The 22,145-nt window shown below is 37.8% G+C and overlaps 1 protein-coding gene across 12 annotated transcripts in view; it reads right to left on the bottom strand.

The window, feature by feature from the left end:
* RNF13 (ring finger protein 13) overlaps positions 1–22,145 on the bottom strand; it is a 178,494-nt gene that overhangs the window by 74,581 nt on the left and 81,768 nt on the right. For 5 of the 12 annotated variants that reach the window (XM_080657509.1, XM_080657508.1, XM_080657512.1 and 2 more), the window contains 2 exons: positions 20,359–20,446; positions 8,172–8,262 (listed from right to left, as the gene is read on the bottom strand). In XM_080657509.1, coding sequence (XP_080513635.1) covers positions 8,172–8,262; positions 20,359–20,446 — 179 coding nt within the window. Of the gene's footprint in view, positions 1–8,171; positions 8,263–8,625; positions 8,649–20,348; positions 20,447–22,145 lie in introns of all 12 variants that reach the window. The other 7 variants (XM_080657505.1, XM_080657511.1, XM_080657513.1 and 4 more) reach the window with 3 other exon arrangements.

Raw genomic sequence — 22,145 nt, 5'->3', positions numbered from 1 at the left:
ATTTTAACTAATAAACAAGGAAAGAATTCTAAAATTAAGTTACTTGCACCACAAAGATAGAACCAAATTTGTGTCTCTTGGTGGAAATGATACCATACATAAAGTAGTCTTGCCTTACCAATTCTCCGAGGCCCCCAAAAACTCTTGAATTGGAACAAACCTAGAATTCTAATTAGCAGTTTACAGGAAAAATAAGAAAGAAATACTCAATAGGATACCCAAAGATTAAATCAGAAAAGTCCAGACTATAGTAAAATTCACAGGGCAAATTAGAAAAAAAAAAATATTAAGACATAAGAACCAATGCAGTGGATGGATATTATTTGGGGTATTAACAATATTTCTAAAAATAAGATTTCAAACAGCTGAGAAAATATGAATACTGAAATATGTTTTGATATTGAATTAACATTTACTTTTTTTATAAAAGGTATAATAATGAAAATGTGGTTATATTTTTTATATAACCTTATCATCTAGTAATATATTCTGAGATATTTACAGTTAAGATGGTATCTGGAACTTGCATCAAAATAATCATGGTGTGGGAAGATGCTCAAAGTCACTAATCATCTGAGAGATGCAAATTAAAATGACAATGAGGTACCATCTCACACCTGTCAGAATGGCTATCATCAACAAACTACAAGTGCTGGCAAGGATGTGAAGAAAAAGGAACCCTCCTGCACTGCTGGTAGGAATGCAGACTGGTGCAGCCACTGTGGAGAACAGTGTGGAGTTTTCCCAAAAAACTAAAAATGGAACTCCCATTTTACCCAGTGATCCCACTTCTAGGAATATATCCCAAGAAACTAGAAACACCAATCAGAAAGGATATATGCACCCCTATGTTCATAGCAGCACAATTTACAACAGTGAAGATTTGGAAACAGCTTAAGTGCCCATCAGAAGATGAGTGGATTAGAAAACTGTGGTACATCTACACAACAGAATACTATGCTGCTATAAAAAGGAAGGAACTCCTACCATTTGCAACAGCATGGATGGACCTGGAGAGCATTATGCTAAGCGAAACAAGTCAGTTGGAAAATGATAAACATCACATGATCTCACTCATTTATGGAATATAATGAACAACATAAACTGATGAATAAAAACAGATCCAGAGAAAGAGAAGCATCGATCAGACCGTCAAACCTCAGAGGGAAGGCAGTGGACGGTGGGAGTAAGGGGGAGAGATCAACCAAAGGACTTGTATGCATGCATATAAGCCTAACCAATGGACACAGACACTAGGGGGGTGAGGGCATAAGTGGGGGGCGGGGGAGCGCATTAGGGGATAAGGACTCATATATAATACCTTATTCAATAAAGAAAATAAATTTTTAAAAATGTATACCTAAGGAGAAACCAAGATGGCGGCATAGGTAATCACCTATACTTGCTGCCTCTCACAACCACATCAAAAACACAACTAAACGGTAGGACAACTACCACCCAGAACCACGGGAAAGCTGGCTGAGAGGAAGTCCCACAACTAGAGAGGTGAGGAAAGCTCATTGAGACCAGTAAGAGGTGCGGAGGCCCAGAAAGTGCTAGCACCTGGATGTGCTTTTCTTTAAACCAGGAGGGTGATACAAGCTACTGCTTGCTGTGAACTCCAGTTCCGGGCGAGACTCTGGGGGACCCAGGCACATACGGGGAGAAACTGGACAGTCTGGCATCGGGACAGGAACACGATGGCAGCTTACTCTTAGAGGTGCTCGCAGCAATCATTGTTCCTGCACAGTGGCGTGGGAAGCAGAGAACCTGGGACTTCTCCAGTTCAGGACAGCATTGCTGTTTGCTCCGCCCTGCTGATTCCCAGAGACCCCCTCCTCACCCAATTTACAACCCCACCCAAGCTGTGCGCATCGGCTTTTGCATATGAATGGCCTGTTCTTTCACCTAAAATAAACTGCAGCTGGGTCAGAGAGCCCCCTAGATTCCAAAAGAAGGCCCACTGCCTGGCAGCAGCAGCAGTGGCCTTGCTTCACAGATGGGCCTCTTCTGGGCACTTCCAAACCCCTTACAAAGAGGGGGAATCTGCAGATGTCTCTGTAGCTCCTGCTGGGCAGTCCCAGACAGTGGCTGACCTAGCACCTCCTTGGAGATCCAAGAGCCAGTGTACCCAGTGGTCAGAGTGAGACCATACCAGATTACAAAACTTCACATCCATAAGAGACACACTCAAAGGGCAGACTCAGTGAGCACCAGAGCCCTACTGAAGCAAGTCCTGTCCCATAAGGGTGTCTCCTGTGCAACAGATCTTCCAGTGCAGACACAGCTGGTCACCAAAGCCAATTGGCCTGGAGGTCAATTCCTCCCAGTGATACCAACAGCAATCAAGGGTTAACTACAACAAGACTGTGCAAACAGCCGACAAAGGGGTGCAACAAGAGCATCCACCTCCGGTGACTGGGGAGGCTGAGACACTGGGCCCTATAAGGACACCAACCACACAAGGCTTCTCTATCAACTCAGAGAGACTTAGCAGCTACCCAGTACATAGAAACAAACAGGGAAGCAGCCAAAATGCAGAGACAAAGAAACAAATCACAAATGAAAGAAATGGATGAAAGCAAAATACTGGATATAGAGTTCAAAACCATAGTTATAAGGTTACTCAAGAATCTTCTAGAAACCTCTGAGAAATTTAGTGAGACCTCAAAGATATGAAAAAGGACCAATCAGAAATTAAGCATACACTGACTGAAATAAAGAATAATATACAGAGATCCAACAGCAGACTAGAGGATCCCAAGAATCAAGTCAAAGATTTGAAATATGAAGAAGCAAAAAACACCCAACCGGAAAAGAAAAAAGAATCCAAAAATATGAAGACAGTGTAAGGAGCCTCTGGGACAACTTCAAGCGTACCAATATCCAAATTATGGGGGTGCCAGAAAAAGAAAGAGAGCAAGATATTGAAAACCTATTTGAAGAAATAATGACAGATAACTGCCCCTACCTGGTGAAACAAATACTTACAAGTCCAAGAAGCACAGAGAACCCCAAACAAGAGGAATCTAAAGAGGACCACACCAAGACACATCACAATTAAAATGGCAAGGGCAAAAGACAAAGAGACAATCTTAAAAGCAGCAAGAGAAAAACAGTTACCTACAAGGAGTACCCATACGACTGTCAGCTGATTTCTCAACAGAAACTATGCAGGCCAGAAGGGAGTGGCGAGAAATATACCAAGTGATGAACAGCAAGAACCTACAACCAAGATTACTCTACCCAGCAAAGCTATCATTCAGAATTGAAGGTCAGATAAAGAGCTTCACAGACAAGAAAAAATTAAGGGAGTTCATCACCACCAAACCAGAATTATATGAAATGCTGAATGATACTCTCTTAAGAAGAGGAAGAAAAAGGTAACGATAAAAATTATGAACAACAAAGTGGCAACAAATACATATCTATCAACAAGTGAATCTAAAAATCAAGTGAATAAAAAATCTGAAAAACAGAATAAACTGGTGAATATAATAGAATCAGGGGCATAGAAAGGGAGTGGACTGACAATTCTCGGAGGGAAGGGGGTGTGGAGGGTGCGGGAAGAGATTGGACAAAAATCTTACACCTATGGATGAGGACAATGGGGGGAGGTAAGGGCATGGGGTGGGGTGGGAACTGGGTGGAGGGAGCTATTGGGGGGAAAAAGAGGAACTACTGTAATAATCTGAACAATAAAGATTTATTCAAAAATATATACCTAAAAAATAATAATAATCATGATATGGAGAAGAAACGGAGGTGAGCAGTCCAAATGAATTGGCCATGAATTGATAATTTTTAAAATGAATGATAAAATTATAGTCATCTCTCTATTTATTAACATGTTTAAAAGCTACTGTAACAAAAAGCAGAATAAATTAATGAGTGGGTAAGTAGGTAGGTAGGAAGTCAGGCTCGCAAATGTATGGGGCAGATCTATATGTTCAGGTCTTTAGTCCTTTAAACACAATTCTGAAACCTAAAAAAACTTTAAAAATAATGTCTGCAATTAATTTAATAGGCAATATAAACTGAACTTACGTAAGATACACATTCACTGCAAATATACAGGGGTGGGCAAAAGTAGGCTTACGTTGGATCCAAGATGGCGGCGTAGGTAAACACCTAAACTGCTGCCTCGCACAACAATTTCAAAACTACAACTTAAAGACAAAACGTCTATCACCCAGAACCACGGGAAAGCTGGCTGAGTGGAAGTTCTACAACTAGAAGGAAAGAGCAAACAGCATTGAGGGGTGCACAAGCGCGGAAAAGCTGAGCTTAACCTAGCAAACTTGCAGCCCAGGTCAGACAGCTCCAAAACCTCCAAACCCCAAGCAAAGAGGAGAAAACTGTAGTTCTCGCTGTAGCGCCTGCTGGGTGGCCTCAGACAGTAGCTGACCTGCACCCCATTCGAGATCCAGAAGCCAGTGTACCTAGTGGTCAGAGTGAGACACCAGATTTCAACTCCTCACATCCATAAGTGACACATTCAAGAGACAGACTCAGTGAGCACCAAAGCCCCACTGAAACAAGTCCTGCACCATAAGCGTGTCTCCAGCGCAGCAGTTCTTCCATTATAGACACAGCAGGTCCTCACAGCCAATTGGCCTGGAGGTCAATTCCTCCCAGTGTACCAACAGCAATCAAGGCTTAACTACACCAAGACTTTGCACTCAGCCCACAAAGGGGAACACCAAGAGCATCCACCTCAGGTGATTGGGGAGGCTGAGCTACTGGCCCCTATAGGTCACCTACCACACAAAGCCACTCCATCAACACAAGGAAGCAGCAAAATGCGGAGACCAAGAAACATGTCACGAATGAGAGAAATGGAAGAAAGCAAACTACTGGACGACATAGAGTTCAGAACCACATTTATAAGGTTACTCAAGAATCTTCTAAAAACCGCTGAGGAACTTAGTGAGACCTTTAAGGATCTTAATGAGAATACCAAAAAAATGGAAAAGGACCAGTCATAAATTAAGCATACACTGTCTGAAATAAAGAATATACAGAAACTCAACTGTAGATCAACGTACCCCAAGAATCAAACCAAAGATCTGAAATATGAGGAAACAAAAAACACCCAACCAGAAAAACAAAAAGAAAAAATCCAAAAATATGAAGATAGTGTAAGGAGCCTCTGGGACAACTTAAAGCGTACCAACATCTGAATTTTGGGGGTGCCAGAAGAAGAGAGAGAGCAAAATATTGAAAATTTATTAGAAGAAATAATGACAGAAAACTTTCCCTACCTGGTGAAAGAAATACACTTAAAGGTTCAGGAAGCACACAGAACCCCATACAAGAGGAATCCAAAGAGGACCACACCAAGACACATCATAATTAAAATGCCAAGGGCAAAAGACAAAGAGAGAATCTTGAAAGCAGCAAGAGAAAAACGGTTAGTTACCTACAAGGGAGCACCCATACGACTGTCAGCTGATTTCTCAAACTATGCAGGCCAGAAGGGAGTGGCAAGAAATATTCAAAGTGATGAACAACAAAATGACATGAAATAGATACCTACCAACAAGTGAATCTAAAAATCAAGTGAATAAAAAATCTGAAGAACAGAATGGACTGGTGAATATAATAGAATCAGGGACATAGAAAGGGAGTGGACTGACAATTCTCAGGGGGAAGGGGGTGTGAGGGGTGTGGGAAGAGATTGGACAAAAAGCTTACACCTATGGATGAAGACAGTGGCGGGGGGGTAAGGGCATGGGGTGGGGTGGGGAATCAGGTGGAGGGAAGCTATGGGGGAAAAAAAGAGGAACACCTGTAATAATCTGAACAATAAAGATTTATTAAAAAAAAAAGTAGGCTTACAATTGTGAATATGCAAAACAGTTTATTCTAGTGTTATTATTTATTCGTATTTTTCCATATGAACAACTGTAAACCTACTTTTATCCACCCCTATATATAATGTGATTATGGGATGTTCCCTCAAATGTTATTTCGAATGTTACTTAACTTTTAAAAATCTAAAAAATTTTCAATTTCACAATATATCTTTCCTCAAGAGTTGGGATAAGAAAATTTGTCAACTTGAATTAACATAGAAAAAATCAAATATTAAGTAAATAAAGCAGTTATAAAATACTATGTATTGTATATGAGCACATTATCAATCATTAATGTGAGTATTCAAATACAGGTACAATTAAAAGGTTTCTTAACCATTTGTATGTTATAAACATCTATAGACACAAGCAGCGGATCTTTTTTAATTAAATTCAAAATATGGTGGCAGTTAACTGGTTAAAACAGTAGCTATTGTTAGAGAATAGCAACATAGAAAATTTCATTTAAATATACTTTATACTTTTGAATTGTTCCATAACTTATCAGCATGTATGTATTATTTTTTAATTTAAAAATGAATGATTTTAGCCCTGGATGGTATTGGTCGGTGGTTAGAGCATCGACCCATGCACTGAAGGGTCATGGGTTTGATTGCTGATCAAGAGTAAGGATCGATCTCTGGCTCCAGTTGGGGCATGTGTGAGAGGCAACCAAGCAATGTGTCTCCATCAGATTGATGTTTCTCTCTCTATTTCCCTCCCTCCCTCCCTTCCACTCTAGAAATCAGTAGAGCCCTAGCTGATTTAGCCCCAGTGGATAGAGCATAGGCCTGTGGACCAAAGGTTCAATTCCGGCCAAGGGCACATGCCCAGGTTGTGGGCTCAATCCCCAGTAGGGGGCATGCAGGAGGTAGCTGATCAATAATTCTCATCATTGATGTTTGTTTCTATCTCTCTCTCCCTCTCCCTTCCTCTCTGAAATAAATAAAAATATATTAAAATTAGTTAAAAAAATAGAAGTCAGTAGAAAAAATATCCTCAGGTAAGGATTAACAACAAAAAAGTATGATTTTATAACTAAAAACAAGACTCTAAAATACATATTAAAATATACAGAATTTTTCTAAATGGCGCAGCAATATTGAGGTAAAAGCAAATATTAGTTCTCCCCCTCCATTAACTACACAAACTAGGCTGACACAATAGCATCTTTTTTTAAATTATTTTTATTGATTTCAGAGAGGAAGGGAGAGGGAGAGAGAGATAGAAACATCAATAATGATAATCATTGTAGGCTGCCTCCTGCATGCCCCCTACTAGGGATTGAGCCCGCAACCCAGGCATGTGTCCTGTCTGGGAATTGAACCATGACCTCCTGGTCTATAGGTCAATGCTCAACCACTGAGCCACACCAGTCAGGCAATAGCATCTTGATTAACTATTTTTAATGCAATATCCAAAATTACATTCCCTAACTTAATAAAGACATTCAGAGAATATAGTAAGTGAACCGTATTTTAAATATCAAAACTAAATAGGGTAAATGGCAAAAGTAGTAAACAGAAAGCCCTCTTATGCATTTTCAAACTCAAATATTCATGGATTTATTCCCCCTAAATAATTATAATTGAATTTCATTGTGCCAGTTTCCTCTTTTGGCAAATGGAGATAATAAGAGTTACAATAATCTCTAGAGTGTTTTTATGAGAATTAAATGGATAACAACTGTAAAAGTTTCATGAGTGCCTGGCACTTGCTAAATACTCAATAAATATTATTACTTTTATTATTAATGTTGTTGTTATTGTTCCTCTTGGTCAGAAGCCTGCTCCTGCCCACTGCGTTTGAGGATCTGTGTCAGGGAAGAAGCTCTGAAGTATTAGCTATATTAGTTGAGAAAGATGTGCCTTAAGTGATTTGGGGAACTTCCACATAGACGTTTTTATTCCAAATTAAACTTTTCAAACTTTCAAACAAACTTTATCTCTGTAAAAGTTACTTAATACACTGTGTTTTGGATTCTGTGTTTATAAAATAACAAACTATAATAAAATACAAATATGTTTTAATGAAAACTGTCATATAAATGTTCATCACGTTGTTTCTAAATACCAGCAGTTTCATTAAACCATAAAAACAGTTCTATCTTTTTAGCAAACTGGTGCCTTAATCTCTGTAGCATGAAGATATTTTCAATATGTAACCATATAGAGGAAATAGTACAAATAGTAAGTATTAAAATCATAATGACTTAAAGATAATTTAGCACAATAGAGCATTCTAAAATATAACCTTGATTACAGCTAATATTATCTAATATCTACATTATTATTTTTTATACCCATTACTTACCCTCTTTCATATGTGAATTCATCTTTCAGGGAATTAGCTGTTGATTCACCAATAAAGACAGATGGTATATCAATTTTCTTTAGCACACCGACTGTACAAAACAATAATAAAATTATTCTTAAAAGCCTATACTTAATGTACAATCAACTTAATTTTCTTTCAGCATACGCAACTGGAAACAATCAACTCAAAATATATATTGGTTGATTCTCCCAATAGATTTATACCATCATCAAAGTGGCTGAGAAATACTACATTTAAGTAATGAAAGCTAACATTTTGCTTATATACTATCTCAATAGTCCTGAGCATGAAATATAATTATTTTTAATATTTCCATTTGACTTATCTTTTATAGACATAATTAACTATTAGAAAAGGAAGAAGAGAGAACTTAAGTTTTCTTTCCACACTTAATTCCTGAATGAAAAAGTGAAAAAACTTTTTTACATACCCATTCCCAGGAGAGGTGCAAGCCTAAGAATGTAAGAAAAGACCACTTCACACCAGTCTGAAAAATGACAGCACAGCACACATACACTTTTCAAAGTGAAAGGTGGCAGGAATTGAGAAAGGCATAGTACAGGAAAGCTGGGTAAATTTCTACTTCCTCCAAATCCTGAATTTCATGATAAATCTTTTTGTTTTGGTTGGTGTCCTAAGAAATTTGACCCTTATACCTATATTACAAAACCAAAATCAAATGCCAAAAGAAAAAAAATTACCTATTACTCAGGAAGAGAAATAAAACAATCCCCTTAACATTACCGTAGAAAAAGCAGCCTTATTTGTAGCTGTGAGTTAATTTAACAGATTTGGCTTTCGACAAAGCCCACTTGTTTTCTTTTGTAATATTTTCCCCAATAACTCTGTTCTATATTTCTTTAAAAAATGCATATTCATCATTTTTAAAGGCGGGAGAACACAAGAAGAAAACAGAATACAGCCAGAATCCTTTCCACCCAAAGACAAAGGTTTTATTTGATAAATCTTTGGGGGTTTTTTGTTTGTTTTGTTTTGTTTATAGATTTTAGAGGGAGGGAGAGAGAATCATCAATGTGAGAAACATCGATTGGCTGCCTCTTGCATGTGCCCACTGGGGATCGAACCCACAACTTAGGTATGTGTCCTGACCAGGAATCAAACCCTTTGATGCATAGGATGACACTCCAACCAACTAAGCCACCCTACCAGGGCACTTTTCTTTTGACAAATACATGTAATTATGTAGCCACCACCACAATCAAAATATAGAATGTTCTATCACCCCTCTAAATAATTCCTTTGTGCCTCCAACCTCAGCAACCCATGCCCCCAACCTCAGCAACCACTAATGTGTTTTTCTTTAATCCTAATAAAGACATATTTTAATGTTTTAAACTCTTGGTATCCCTTGGTAGGATACATTTTTTTCATTTCCAGATTTGTTTAAGAAAATATAATCATTCATTCCCACTCATTTTCTCTCCTCTCTATTTCTCTTTCTCTTTCCCTCTCTCTCTCACTCTCACTCACACACACACACACACACACACACACACACACACCATATAAGCCCCAGGAAGGCAGGAACCAAAATGGTAAGTAAAGGAATATTTAATCACTATTTTTACATCAATGGGAATAAAATTTTATTGTTACACCAACAGGATCATATAATAATGGGGCATAGTGTAAGCTTTTCTTCCACTCAGTGATAAACTTCAGAGATCCTGTCATGTCAATAAAGATCCACCCTATCATCTTAACAGCTGGAGAGGTACTGATATAATCATATACATTTTATGAAAGTATTTTCTAGCTTGCTAAGAGATCTTCCTCTATCACACAGTTGACAATTTAATTTATTTGATAATTAAAACTTGAAATTATATATCCTTTGTAAAAGGAATGTTTTACTCTTTCATGAAGATACTCTGATACACTCAAAGAGAAACTTTTGGGTTGTAACTACTGGCTTATAATTATTGCAAGTAACATAACATCTTTGACTTATACCTAAAGAGATTTTAAAAGCTTCTCATTTTAGTCAGAAGATTAAGAAGAGGGACAATGATGTATGCAAATATGAATAGCCATATTGGAGACTCTGCAACATTATCTACTAAAAACATGTTCTAGTTCACAAAATATTTTTAGAAACACTAAATTTTAATTCTGATCCACAAAATAACTCCATGAAGTACACACTGCCAAAGAGTATTATCATATCATAGACAAATCATACTTTACATGGCCAGCCCAAACTCTCCAGATTCACATATCCAATTGCCTGTTTGATATGTCTACTTGATTGCATAACAGATGTTTCAAATTTAATATTTTCAATTGGTATTCTCAATGTTTCTATTCTACTCCTAGTCTTTCTCATTTCTGTAAATAGCAACACTATTCACCTAGTTTCTCAGGGTAAATATCTTGGAGTCATCCTTGACTCTCCCCTTTCCTTTATTCCTCATAACAAATCCTATCAACTTCACAACAAGTCCATAATTCTATCACTTCTCAACACAATCACTGCCAACACTCCAAGTCACCATCACCTCTTCCTTGCTGCTGCAGCAACATTCTAACTCTCATCTGCTGGCACTCTTGCCCATCTTTTCCCTGCAGTCTATTCTCAAAAAGAATCACAGCCAAAGTGATCATTTACAAATACGTCAGATCACCTCACACTTCTATATAAAACCCATACAGAACAAATTCCAAAGTCCTACAGGATCTGGCCCCTGGCTCCTGCTCTAACCTCATCCCCTACCACTCTCTCTGACCCTTGCTCAATTAATTCCAGCCACTGCCACACCTTGAAACACCAAATCTGCTCTATCTTCCAGCTTTCTGTTTGCTGTTCCCTTTCCTTGGAAAACTCCTCCTCAAGCTCTCACTTTAGACTTATGCTTAAATGTCAAAGCCTCATACATAGAAGTCTTCTTTGACCACCCTATTTAAAAGAGCCCTCCCCTCATCCCTGTCACTTTATATCCCTTTAGCCAAACATGTTTTTCTTCATAGTATCTGTTTCTACTTGACATATAGCATATCTCTTTGTGTTCATTTCCTCTCTCCCACCCTAGAATGTAATAATAATAGTAATAGTAGCAATAATAATAATAATAGCTAAATAACCATTAAATGATTACTAAGAACCAGGCAGTCTTCTAAATATTTTATGTCATAATTCATTCAATCCTCAAAACAACAAACTGAGTTAAGTATTATTATTCCCATTTACAGATCAGAAAAGTGAGGCACAGAGATGTTAGGTAACATACCAGTAGTCCAAGTCACACAGCTAGTAAGTGGTAAAGCTGGGATTCAAACACTGGCAGGCAGTCCCCAGAAACCACACCCTTAACTACTGCATTCTGCTACTTCAAAGAAAAGTATGACAGCAGAGCCTTAAACTGTGTCAATCCCTGCTGTAGTCATGGTACTTAAAATAGTGCTTGAATCAGTATACGCTGCCAAAAAAATATTTGCTGAAAGAAGAAAGCAATGAAAATAGAAGAAACAAACCGAGACATATTGATAACTTGTCCTGGTTACACAGTTAGGCATTCACACAACCTGGACTCAAACTTGAGGCTCTTTGAATCCTAATCTAGGTTCTTCCCACTCTGCCATGGCATGGGTTTTCTCATATTCCTGCTCTCATATAAGCTTCCCAATCTTGTCAGGTCAAATAAAAATTAAAACTATTCATACTTTTATAGATGAAAATAAAGGATTTAATAAGGTTAATTAACTTTCTCAAGGGTGCAGGTAAATAAAATCTCTTCATAAAGTCCTCTAATTCCCAAGCAGTGGTTGTCAAATTTTTGTAAAATGCTAGAGCCTCTTAAGGGTACTTCATGCATTCTACCACCATTATGATAATTTAATTAGCTAGAAGATTAAAATAATATTTTAAAATATATGTCCAGCCCGTGTGGCTCAGTAGTTGAGCAGCAACCCATGAAAGAAGAGGTCACCAGATGATTCCTGGTCAGGGCACATCCCCAGGTTGCAGGCTCCATCCCTAGTAGGGCATGTGGAGAAGGCAGCCAATGAATGTTTCACCCTAATCGCTGTTTCTATCTCTCTGTCCCTCTCCCTTTCTCTCTCTAAAAGCAATAAAAACATATTTTTTAAAAATAATAATTTAAAATATAAAGAAATTAACTAAGGAACTTATTCCTAGAATGTTTCTTTTTTATATTGTAAGTTTGCCTCAGATTATATTAGGAGTAAGAAGGAAAAGAGGTCTACTCAAACAACAAAAATACTATCTTATGTTATAAAAAGATTTTTTTGGTCAAGGAATTCAAAATATTTCCTATTGAAGATTTAGTTATTTAAAGTCCTAAATACATTACAATAAAGTATGTCAGTCTACAGCTCTGTGTGTGTGTGTGTGTGTGTGTGTGTGTGTGTGTGTGTGTGTCTCCCCCACACCATCAAACAATTCAACTGAACTGAAGTCTGATGTTATATAGTCAGAGACAGCATCAAATTCCACAGGTTTAGTCTCACAAGACAAGATACCCACCTTTCAAAAGCCAATTGCAATCCACATTATCACCTGTGCTTCTGACTAGCTGTAGACTGGAAGTTCCACCACCCCTTCCCCTTGGGTCCAGTTAATTTGCTATAGCAGATCACAAAACTCAGAGAAATATTTTACTTTCTAAATTACCAGTTTATTATGAAAGACTATAACTCAGGAACAGACAGATAGAAGAGATATACATGGCAAGGTATATGTTAAGGGGCACAGAACTTCCAGGCCCTATTCAAGCACACAACTCTACCAGCACCTCTACTCATTCACCAACCCAAAGCTTTCCAAACCTGTCCTCTTGGGTTTTTGTTTTTTTATTACTTTTATTTTTTATGAAGGCTTTTGCTGGAAGCTATCCATTGTCAACAGGGGACTTGGAAGGCTGATGGACCTTGAGCTTTAGTAAGGGCTAAAAGCTATGCACTGATTGTTCTGTCGAGACAATGGTGGCTCAAGCAATTTCCTGACCTAATAGTCTCAAAGTCAATCTTTACTAATATTTACTGACCTTTAAGATAGTCTGTCTGCTACCAGATTGCCTGCCTAAGGGCAAGATGTGTATTCTAAAATTGAATAAAAGCTAACAGGGCCTGAGCCACAATGAAGCCTTTCCACTAGAGAAGAGTTTTCCGCCTGGCCCCCCCATGCCTTCTAAATTCATATTTCTTATCTAGTGTATTCATTTGTGCACAGCCCCTTTTCCAGATTCTGAACCCTAGCCGCAAATAGATGCGGCATTCACATCTGGTGCCTTGAAGGGGACCTGCAGAAGATTAGCAGAAGCGAAAAATGAAGTTCACCAGAAAGGTGGGAAAATCACCAAAAAGGTGGGGAAATTCACAGCTTACAAAGCCCGTGCCAGCTTAGGAAGTTGCAAACCGTAAGTGGGCAGAAATGTCTTTTATTTTAGCCAGGGATCGGGCCTAAACGGGCAGTCGGACATCACTCGAAGGGTCCCAGATTGGAGAGGGTGCAGGCTGGGCTGAGGGACACACACCCCCGTGCACGAATTTCGTGCACCAGGCCTCTAGTTCTTAAATAATAATGTACTGCATTCCAAGGTTGCCTCCCAAATTTGGGGGGCACTCCTGTTTTTATAAAATAAAAATAAAATAATACTTTAACATTAAAGCCACTGAAAGTCAGTACGTTATCTTTGTTACAAAATTTGCCTAAGAAAATGCCTTGGATAATAATTGGCTTTAAAATCTCAAAGTTATTTAAAATGTAAATAAATAAATGTAACTAACATAAAGGATTTGTAATAAAGCTTTTCAGTGGTAATTATAAATATATTAATAATGCAAGTCCAGTCACTCAAGAGGAGACTGACTACACTGTTATAGGAAAGGGCCAGTCCCAGAGAAGCCGCAGCCGTAACCTTAGACTTTATCTCTAAGGAAGAATGTGGCAGTTTTACATTCAAGTGGTTATAGGCCTGCTCTCTCCTCCTTTTCATCAGCCTTCCACGTGCAGGCGGGGATATTCGCCAGCCTCATATATAGTTTTCCAAAGTCTTTGGTAACTTAAAACTTTAGAACATTGCTGAATTAAATAATAAAAGTTATTAAATATCTAGGTATTTGAAAATGACAAAATACTGAAATATTAATCTGAGTTTGCCTCATATGAAAAATCTAGAGGACAGAGTTGAACCTATTAATTGAATACGTCTTGTATTTTTTTTTTAAATATATTTTATTTTTTACAGAGAGGAAGGGAGAGGGATAGAGAGTTAGAAACATCGATGAGAGAGAAACATCGATCAGCTGCCTCCTGCACACTCCCTGCTGGGTATGTGCCCGCAACCATGGTACATGCCCTTGACCAGAATTGAACTGGGGACCCTTGAGTCCGCAGGCCGACGCTCTATCCACTGAGCCAAACCGGTTAGGGCTATGTCTTGTATTTTATTTGAAATATATCCTTATAAATATAAATATATTACTAACCTAGGAAATGCTAAATATTTAACTTGCCCCCTCAATTTTAAGGCTTCTAAAAGTTTAAAGTTCAAATTAAGTTGGAAGAAATTATATAGTTGTAATAACAAAATGCATAAAGTATAGAAATTTATTTTTTAGAAAATAATTATTGTATTTTCTCTAGAAAAATTAGTAGTTCAAAATATATTGTAGTCCTTATGTGTATTACATGTGGCAAAATTTCAACCTAGAATATAACATTTTATTGGCCTAGTTAAAAAAAAGAGGATTAATTCTATGGTCTGAACCAAATTTTTAATATAAAAAACAGTTTAAATTTAATTAATGTCTTTTAGAATAATTACAAAAGGTGTATTGATAAATATCAATCTAAGAAATGCTGACTGTTTACTTTTAATTATCATTGGAAAATTAAGGTTTAAATATTGTATAGTTTTAATAATAGAAGGCAGGACATACATTTTAAAGGAAAAGGAGGAAAAAGTTCTATATAAATAGCTGAAGGTATATACAAGTTAATGACAGAAAGAATATTAGAGTAGAAATGCATTTTTGAAGGACATAAGGTTTGAAGACTAATTTAAAAGCATGAAATTTATGAAGGTTATATACACTGAGTGGCCAGATTATTATGATCTCTGAACGCATAATAATCTGGCCACTCAGTGTGTGTGTATGTGTATATATGTGTGTGTGTGTGTGTGTGTGTGTGTGTGTGTGTGTGTGTGTATATATATATATATATATACATATATATATATATTTTTTTTTTTTTTTTAGAGGCCCCGTGCATGAATTCGTGCATGGGTGGGGAGGGGACATGGGCGGTTGGCCGGCCTGCCTGCTGGTCGAACTCCTGGTTGAGAGGACAATTTGCGTATTAGCCTTTTATTATATAGGATATACACTGAGTGGCCAGATTATTATGCGTTCAGAGATCATAATAATCTGGCCACTCAAGTGTATATGATGAGCAGGAAAAAATAAGTTTTGAAAGAGAAAAATAAATTCTAAAGTTAACTATTTGCAAAGTTGTAAAAGGGAAGTTTAAACAAAGGCTAGACCACTACCCTATCTCCTGCCAAGGACAGAGTAAATGGTTAATACGTAAAGGGAGGGCAGAACAAAGTTACATACATAATGCCTCAGACAGACTGCTCTTCAAACAGGCTGGGACGTGGGGCAGCATCTGTACTTCATAAATCAAATGTATAAGTTTGCTTACTTTACTTTTTCAATAATGATGCATATTTTAATTACTTAATAAATTAGCTTTTCACAATATAATCAAGGTCTCATATAAACTCATTTATATGAAAAGGTAATATTTTATGACCAATTGATTCTAGTAAAGTCCAAAGTAAAATTTGCATACATATTCAAATGAGCACTAGCCAAAAAGAATGCTGTTTAGAAGTAAATTTTAAGCTTAATAAAAAGGAGACATTCTAAAATCTCTTCCACTACTATTTACAAAGTAAACTAAAAGTTATTATTCAAGCATTAAATCTCACCATTAATGAGACACCATAACTAAAAAGTTACTTTTACTTGAAATGTATACATTGCAGTATTGGCCAGCATCCGAAAAGCAACCAAGTTTGTTGCTCTGTTTAAAGGAAAGTAAAAGTTTTTAAAAAGAAACTCCCTAATTGTAGCTTAAAGATCATTCTGGGAGGAAATAAAGGGAAATGCCCTTCAAATATTTAGAAACTGTAGTTAAAAGTCAATGTATTAGACTTTAAAATGTAGAAATACAAAAAGAATTGCCTTAAAACTTTAAATGACTTTTTAGAAATCATTAAAGGGCATTAATTAGTTAAGACCTTATCTAAAAATCTCTACAGAAGAAAATGACAAATTTATCACTCAATTAAAATGACAGTGACACAAGCTGTCATTTCCAGCAATTTTGTAAAAAGTGGAAAATTCAGGACATTACAGGAATACCATATAATTCCCAAGGACAGGCAATTATAGAACACCAACATCAGCAGCTAAAATCCCAACTTGAAAAACGAAAAGGGGGAATAGTGGAGAAATCTCCTGTAAGTAAACTACATCAAGCCTTAATTACTTAAAATTTTTTTACTTGTAATGCTGATGGCAAGACACCCATAGAATTAAACTGGTGTCAGAATAAGCCAAAGGAAAAGGTCTGGTTAAATGGAAAGATCCCGAGTCTGATTTATGGAAAGGCCCCCACCCCCTGTTAACATTTGGTCGAGGATACCCTTGTGTATTTCCAGAAAACTTCCAAGCCCACGTGGATTCTCACAAGAAATATTAAACTTCAACATAGATCCAAGGGAGGAACTGCCCAGGTTAATGAAGACCTTGCACCTGGAGCCACGCCCTGCAGCTGTAGACAATCAACTACCTGAACCACAGATAGCAGCAGCCCCTAGCAACCCACTGAAGATAAGGAGTGGGAGGAAAATGAGGCAGACAATAAACAGCCCAGAGGTGACCTGGGGAATGGTGAAGAAGATGGTCCAGAAAGCTGAGCGAATTTGTAAGGAAACCAAAACCCCAAGAACGCCTGAGAACGTCTTTCTTGCCATGCTAGAAGTCAGCTGTGCAGTAATACTACCAGGGGCAAATGGGGAAGTATATTGGACTTATGTTCCTGACCCTCCATGGGTGAGACCCCTTACTTGGGCTGATCCCATGCCGAGTGTAGCCACCAATAATACCAAGCACCTTGGTCATCCAGGGGGACCACAGGTGGGATAAGGAAGTATATGGGCAAAGTATAATTACACGGGAGTCGCCACCCAGCTTCCCTTTTGTATGACACAGAATCCAACTACTGCTCCTTTGTGTATAGAATTAAAGAGAGGTTTCTGGCTAGCATGGACACCAAAGGAGGGGGAAGCAAAAGCCCTAATACATCTACTATCACTACTTGCTCCTGGGAGAGGTACAGAAAATGTAACATTACTAAGACACCTCCCCCACACTAAGCCGTTATGTAAAAAGTTTTATGAGTGGCACCCCACTGAGAAAGAAATTAATTGATAAGACTGTTATAGTGACCACCCCACCAGTAGCAAACTTAAGAACAGTTTTTCCTTTGTGGATTGGAGCCCCTATGGTTCTGCGTATAACTATCACACCCTAAAATGGAAGGGGAATGCATCCTAATTATATGTTGAAGCTAATCACTCCATCTCATGGTATGGAGGAGGATTTGTTGGATCTCAGTTACAACATGATAATTGGCCCCTACAAAATACACAATGAAAATTAGCTGCTGCACTTGCACATATAAAATGGTATAGTTTTAACTATACCTCAGACAATTCCATTCGTACCTTATGGGGAACTCCCAATAAGACAGTATTTGCCACTGCTTGTGTATTCAATCCTTCTGTACTCCTCTCAGGCCCCATCCAGATGCAACAAGCCATCTGTATGAGGTGTCATGCACAGGCTGCACATTATCCCACTGTATTAATTCTACATTCCAAAAATATCCCCTCACGATTTTAAAACAACCTGCTTTTGCTTTGTTTCCTAACTGAGTCATAGGAATCTCATCAACTGTTACATGACCTATTAAAAATCTTAAAACGACAAAAAAAGATTTCTTGGAATGTTAACTGCAGGACTCTTTGCCCTTGTAACGTTACTTACTTCTGTGGGAATTGCTGCTTCATGCATGGTACAAACTGTTCAAACTTCTCAGTTTGTACAACAAGTTAAGGAAAATGTAACTAAGACCTTGTCTATACAAAAAAGAATTGACAGCCAGTTTAAGATAGAATTATCGGCACTAAATTCTACAGACTTATGGATGGGTGATAAAATCCACAGCCTAGAGCAAAGAATATCCTTGCAGTGTCATTATAATTTTTCCCAGATTTGTGTTACCCCCATTCCCTATAATAGTACCTTACACCCTTGGGAATCAATAAAAAAATCACCTTCTTGGGTGCTTGGGGTAAAGGTAACACAACCCTTGATATTTCAGAATTACCGTAGCATATTGTACAATTATCCCAGGCAAACTTACAAACTAATTTCTTAGATGCCTGGCAGCAATTTAAAAAGGACATGAAAGAATTTAATCCCTTCCACTGGATCTCCTGATATTTGCCTCTTAGCATAACCACTATTGCCTATCTCATTCCTGTTCTTATATGTCTATTTCTACTCTGCAGATGTGGAATGAAGAGTCTTAAAAGGACTCAAACCCTTCAGGCGGCATACACTTTTCAAGATTTATTAAGAAAACAAAAAGGGGGAGATGCTGGAAACTAACCATTGTCTAAGCACAACAGGGGACTTGGAAGGCTGATGGACCTTGAGCTTTAGCAAGGGCTAAAAGCTATGCACTGATTGTTCTGTCGAGACAATGGTGGCTCAAGCAATTTCCTGACTTAATAGTCTCAAAGTAAATCTTTACTAATATTTACTGACCTTTAAAATAATCTGTCTACTACCGGATTGCCTGCCTGGCTAAGGGCAAAATGTGTATTCTAAAACTGAATAAAAACTAACAGGGCCTGAGCCACAATGAAGCCTTTCCACTAGAAAAGGGTTTTCCACCTGGCCCCCATCACTTCTAAATACATATTTCTTGTCTAGTGTATTCGTTTGTGCACAGCCCCTTTTCCAGATTCTGAACCCTAGCCACAAAAGGATGCGACATTCACAGGCTTTATTACATAGGCAAGCTTGATAAAATAATTAGCCATTGGCAATCCATTCAACCTCTAGCCCCTCTCCCCTCCTTGAAGGTCAGGAGTGGAACTGAAAGTTCTAACCCTCTTAACACATGGTTGGTTCTCCTGGCAACCAGCCCCCATCCTTAGGCGGGGTCCAAAAATCATTTCATCAACATAACAAAAGACATCTTTTATCACTCTCACTAAATTAAATGGAAGTGCACAGCTTTCTGATTGAAGCCAGTTATTTCATTAAAATTGGCTCATTTTCCTTACAAGCTAATATTCAGTACAGAGTAAGGAACGATATTCCCATTTTAAATGAAAAGCTAGCACTGGCTGGTGTGGCTCAGTTGGCTAAGTATAATCTCATGTACCAAAAGGTTGCCCATTGTATTCCTGGTCAGGGCACGTGCCCAGGTTGCTAGCTCTATCCCAGGTAGGAGGTGTGCAGGAGACAGGCTATCAATGTTTCACTCTCACATTGATATTTATCTCTCTCTCCTCCTTCCTTCCCCTCTCTTTAAAAATCAATTAAAAATCTAAATAAATAAATAAATAAATAGCTATAGGCATGTCAATGTGTGTTAAGTGGCTAATAACCAAAATGTATTTAAGAAAGCACAAGTATGTGGCTTTGAAATTCCACAAGAACACATTAGCCCCATAGCCTAAAATTTAATCTTGTGAATCTCTAAATCAGAAAAAATTCTTTTATGGCATCCTTAACTCAGCATGCTTATCTCTACTTAAAGTTTTGGTTTTCCTTTGGTTTTTACCAAAATATAAACATATCTTCCAAAATGAAATAAATTGGTTAAAAAAAACAAACAAAACTGTTTGGAAAACAATAAGTCAAGTCCATTTCTATTGTGAATAAAATTGTCCCAATGGTGCTAAAAATTGGGACTCACCATTGTGATAGAAAAGAAAATCTGCTTTAAAAAAAAAAAATGAGAGAAGAATTTTGTTAAGTTTTACAAAAGATCTGTAAAACAGGAGAGAAGAAAAGTGATACCTGTACTTACTGTCGTTGGATCCCATGCTAATGAGCTCATCAGAATCAACATTGTGAACTATGGCTGCTTTGTATCCTGCTCTCTGTGCATTTAAAACCTGCAAGTCAGAAAACAGTAATGATATGAAGAAGAGAGGGCTTTGTCACAAAGTCCCTAAGCTTTGATAAACATAAGTCAACAAGTCTATACCATATTCTGGGGCTTCTTTTATCTTTAACAATAAAAAGCATAATATGCTAATTAGACTGGACAGCCAAATGACCTTCTGGACATCATTCTGGACGTCCTTCCGGACAAAGCCAACGTGGCGGGGGCCGAAGCAGAGGCAGTTAGGGGCAATCAGGCAGGTTGAGGGGTTAGGGGCGATCAGGCAGGCAGGCAGAATGGTTAGGGGCAATCAGGCAGGCAGGCAGAGTGGTTAGGGGTGATCAGGCAGGCAGAGGGGTTAAGGATGATAAGGCAGAGGGAATGGGGTGATCAGGCAGGCATGCAAAGTGGTTAGGGGTGATGAGGCAAGCAGGCGAGTGGTTAGGGGTGATCAGACAGGCAGGCAGAGTGGTTAGGGGTGATCAGGCAGGCAGGTGAGTGTTTATGGGGCGATCAGGCAGGCAGGCAGGTAAGCGATTAGGAGTCAGCGGTCCCAGATTGTGAGAGGGTGCAGGCCAGGCTGAGGGACCTGCCATGCACGAATTTCATGCACCGGACCTCTAGTATATATATAACAGATCTCAAGTGTGTTCTTGAAACACAAATGGATGTTCTACATTGATTATCAAGGACTTATTTATATATCTTTTTCATTTCACTCAGGGTGTTAAGTAAAATGAGAAGCAAATAAAGGATAGGAATACAAGCTTAAATACTAAAAGGATCCAAAGCAATAAACCCATCCAGCTCTAAAGAGATAGAGATTTGCTGTGATCAGGCTGGAGTCATTGGCCCTTGGGAATTCAAATCTGCCTTCACCACTTTTAGTGGGATAAACTTGAGCAAATTATTTTTCTGCCTTATTTCTCAGTTTGCCCAATTTTAAAATGAGAATGACAACAATATTTTTTTCTCATGTAAAATATTAAAATGGTGAATACTAAGCCTAACACATAGAAGTAAGTCAAATAAAAGCTATTTTTATTAGCTTCATCATCAACCATGTTCTTTAAAATTCATTTCTAAAACTTTGAAAGAATGAAAAATAATCCAGCCTAAAGTTGCTTGCTTTCGTTCTATCTAGCTATTTAATCTTTCCTAAAGCTAGTCTTTAAAAGAGTAACTTTTGCATCATAAGAATATGGCTAGATATGTGACAAAATTTTCTTACCTGAAAGATCTAAAAAGTAACCAAACATATTACTACACTTCACTTTAAAAATAACTTTGTCTTAAATAAAATAAACCCAAACCTAAGCTACTTAGTATATAACCTTTGGACCATTGATAAAAAAAAAGAAGATAAAAATTGGGTAGTCAATATACATAAACATATACACATACATAAATCACATTACATATATATATATATATATATATATATATATATGTATATATATATATATCCTATCTAATAAAAGAGTAATATGAAAATTAACCATCACTCCGCTACACCCACAAGCCATGCCCACCAGCCAATCAGGAGCGAGTATACAAATTAACCCAACCAAGATGGCTGTGGCCACAGAGCAAGCAGGAGGCTTGGGTTTCCCCGGTAATGGAAGAAGCCAAGGTTTCCACACACCCTGGCCGGCCTTGGCCTCCACTTAAGGCTACAAAGTTTCAATTATAGAAGATAAATAAATCCC

The sequence above is a fragment of the Plecotus auritus genome (assembly GCF_963455305.1).
Source record: "Plecotus auritus genome assembly, chromosome: 2".
Taxonomy (NCBI): domain Eukaryota; kingdom Metazoa; phylum Chordata; class Mammalia; order Chiroptera; family Vespertilionidae; genus Plecotus; species Plecotus auritus.
The sequence above is the reverse complement of the archived record's forward strand: the minus strand, read 5'-3'. Positions and strand labels throughout refer to the sequence as shown.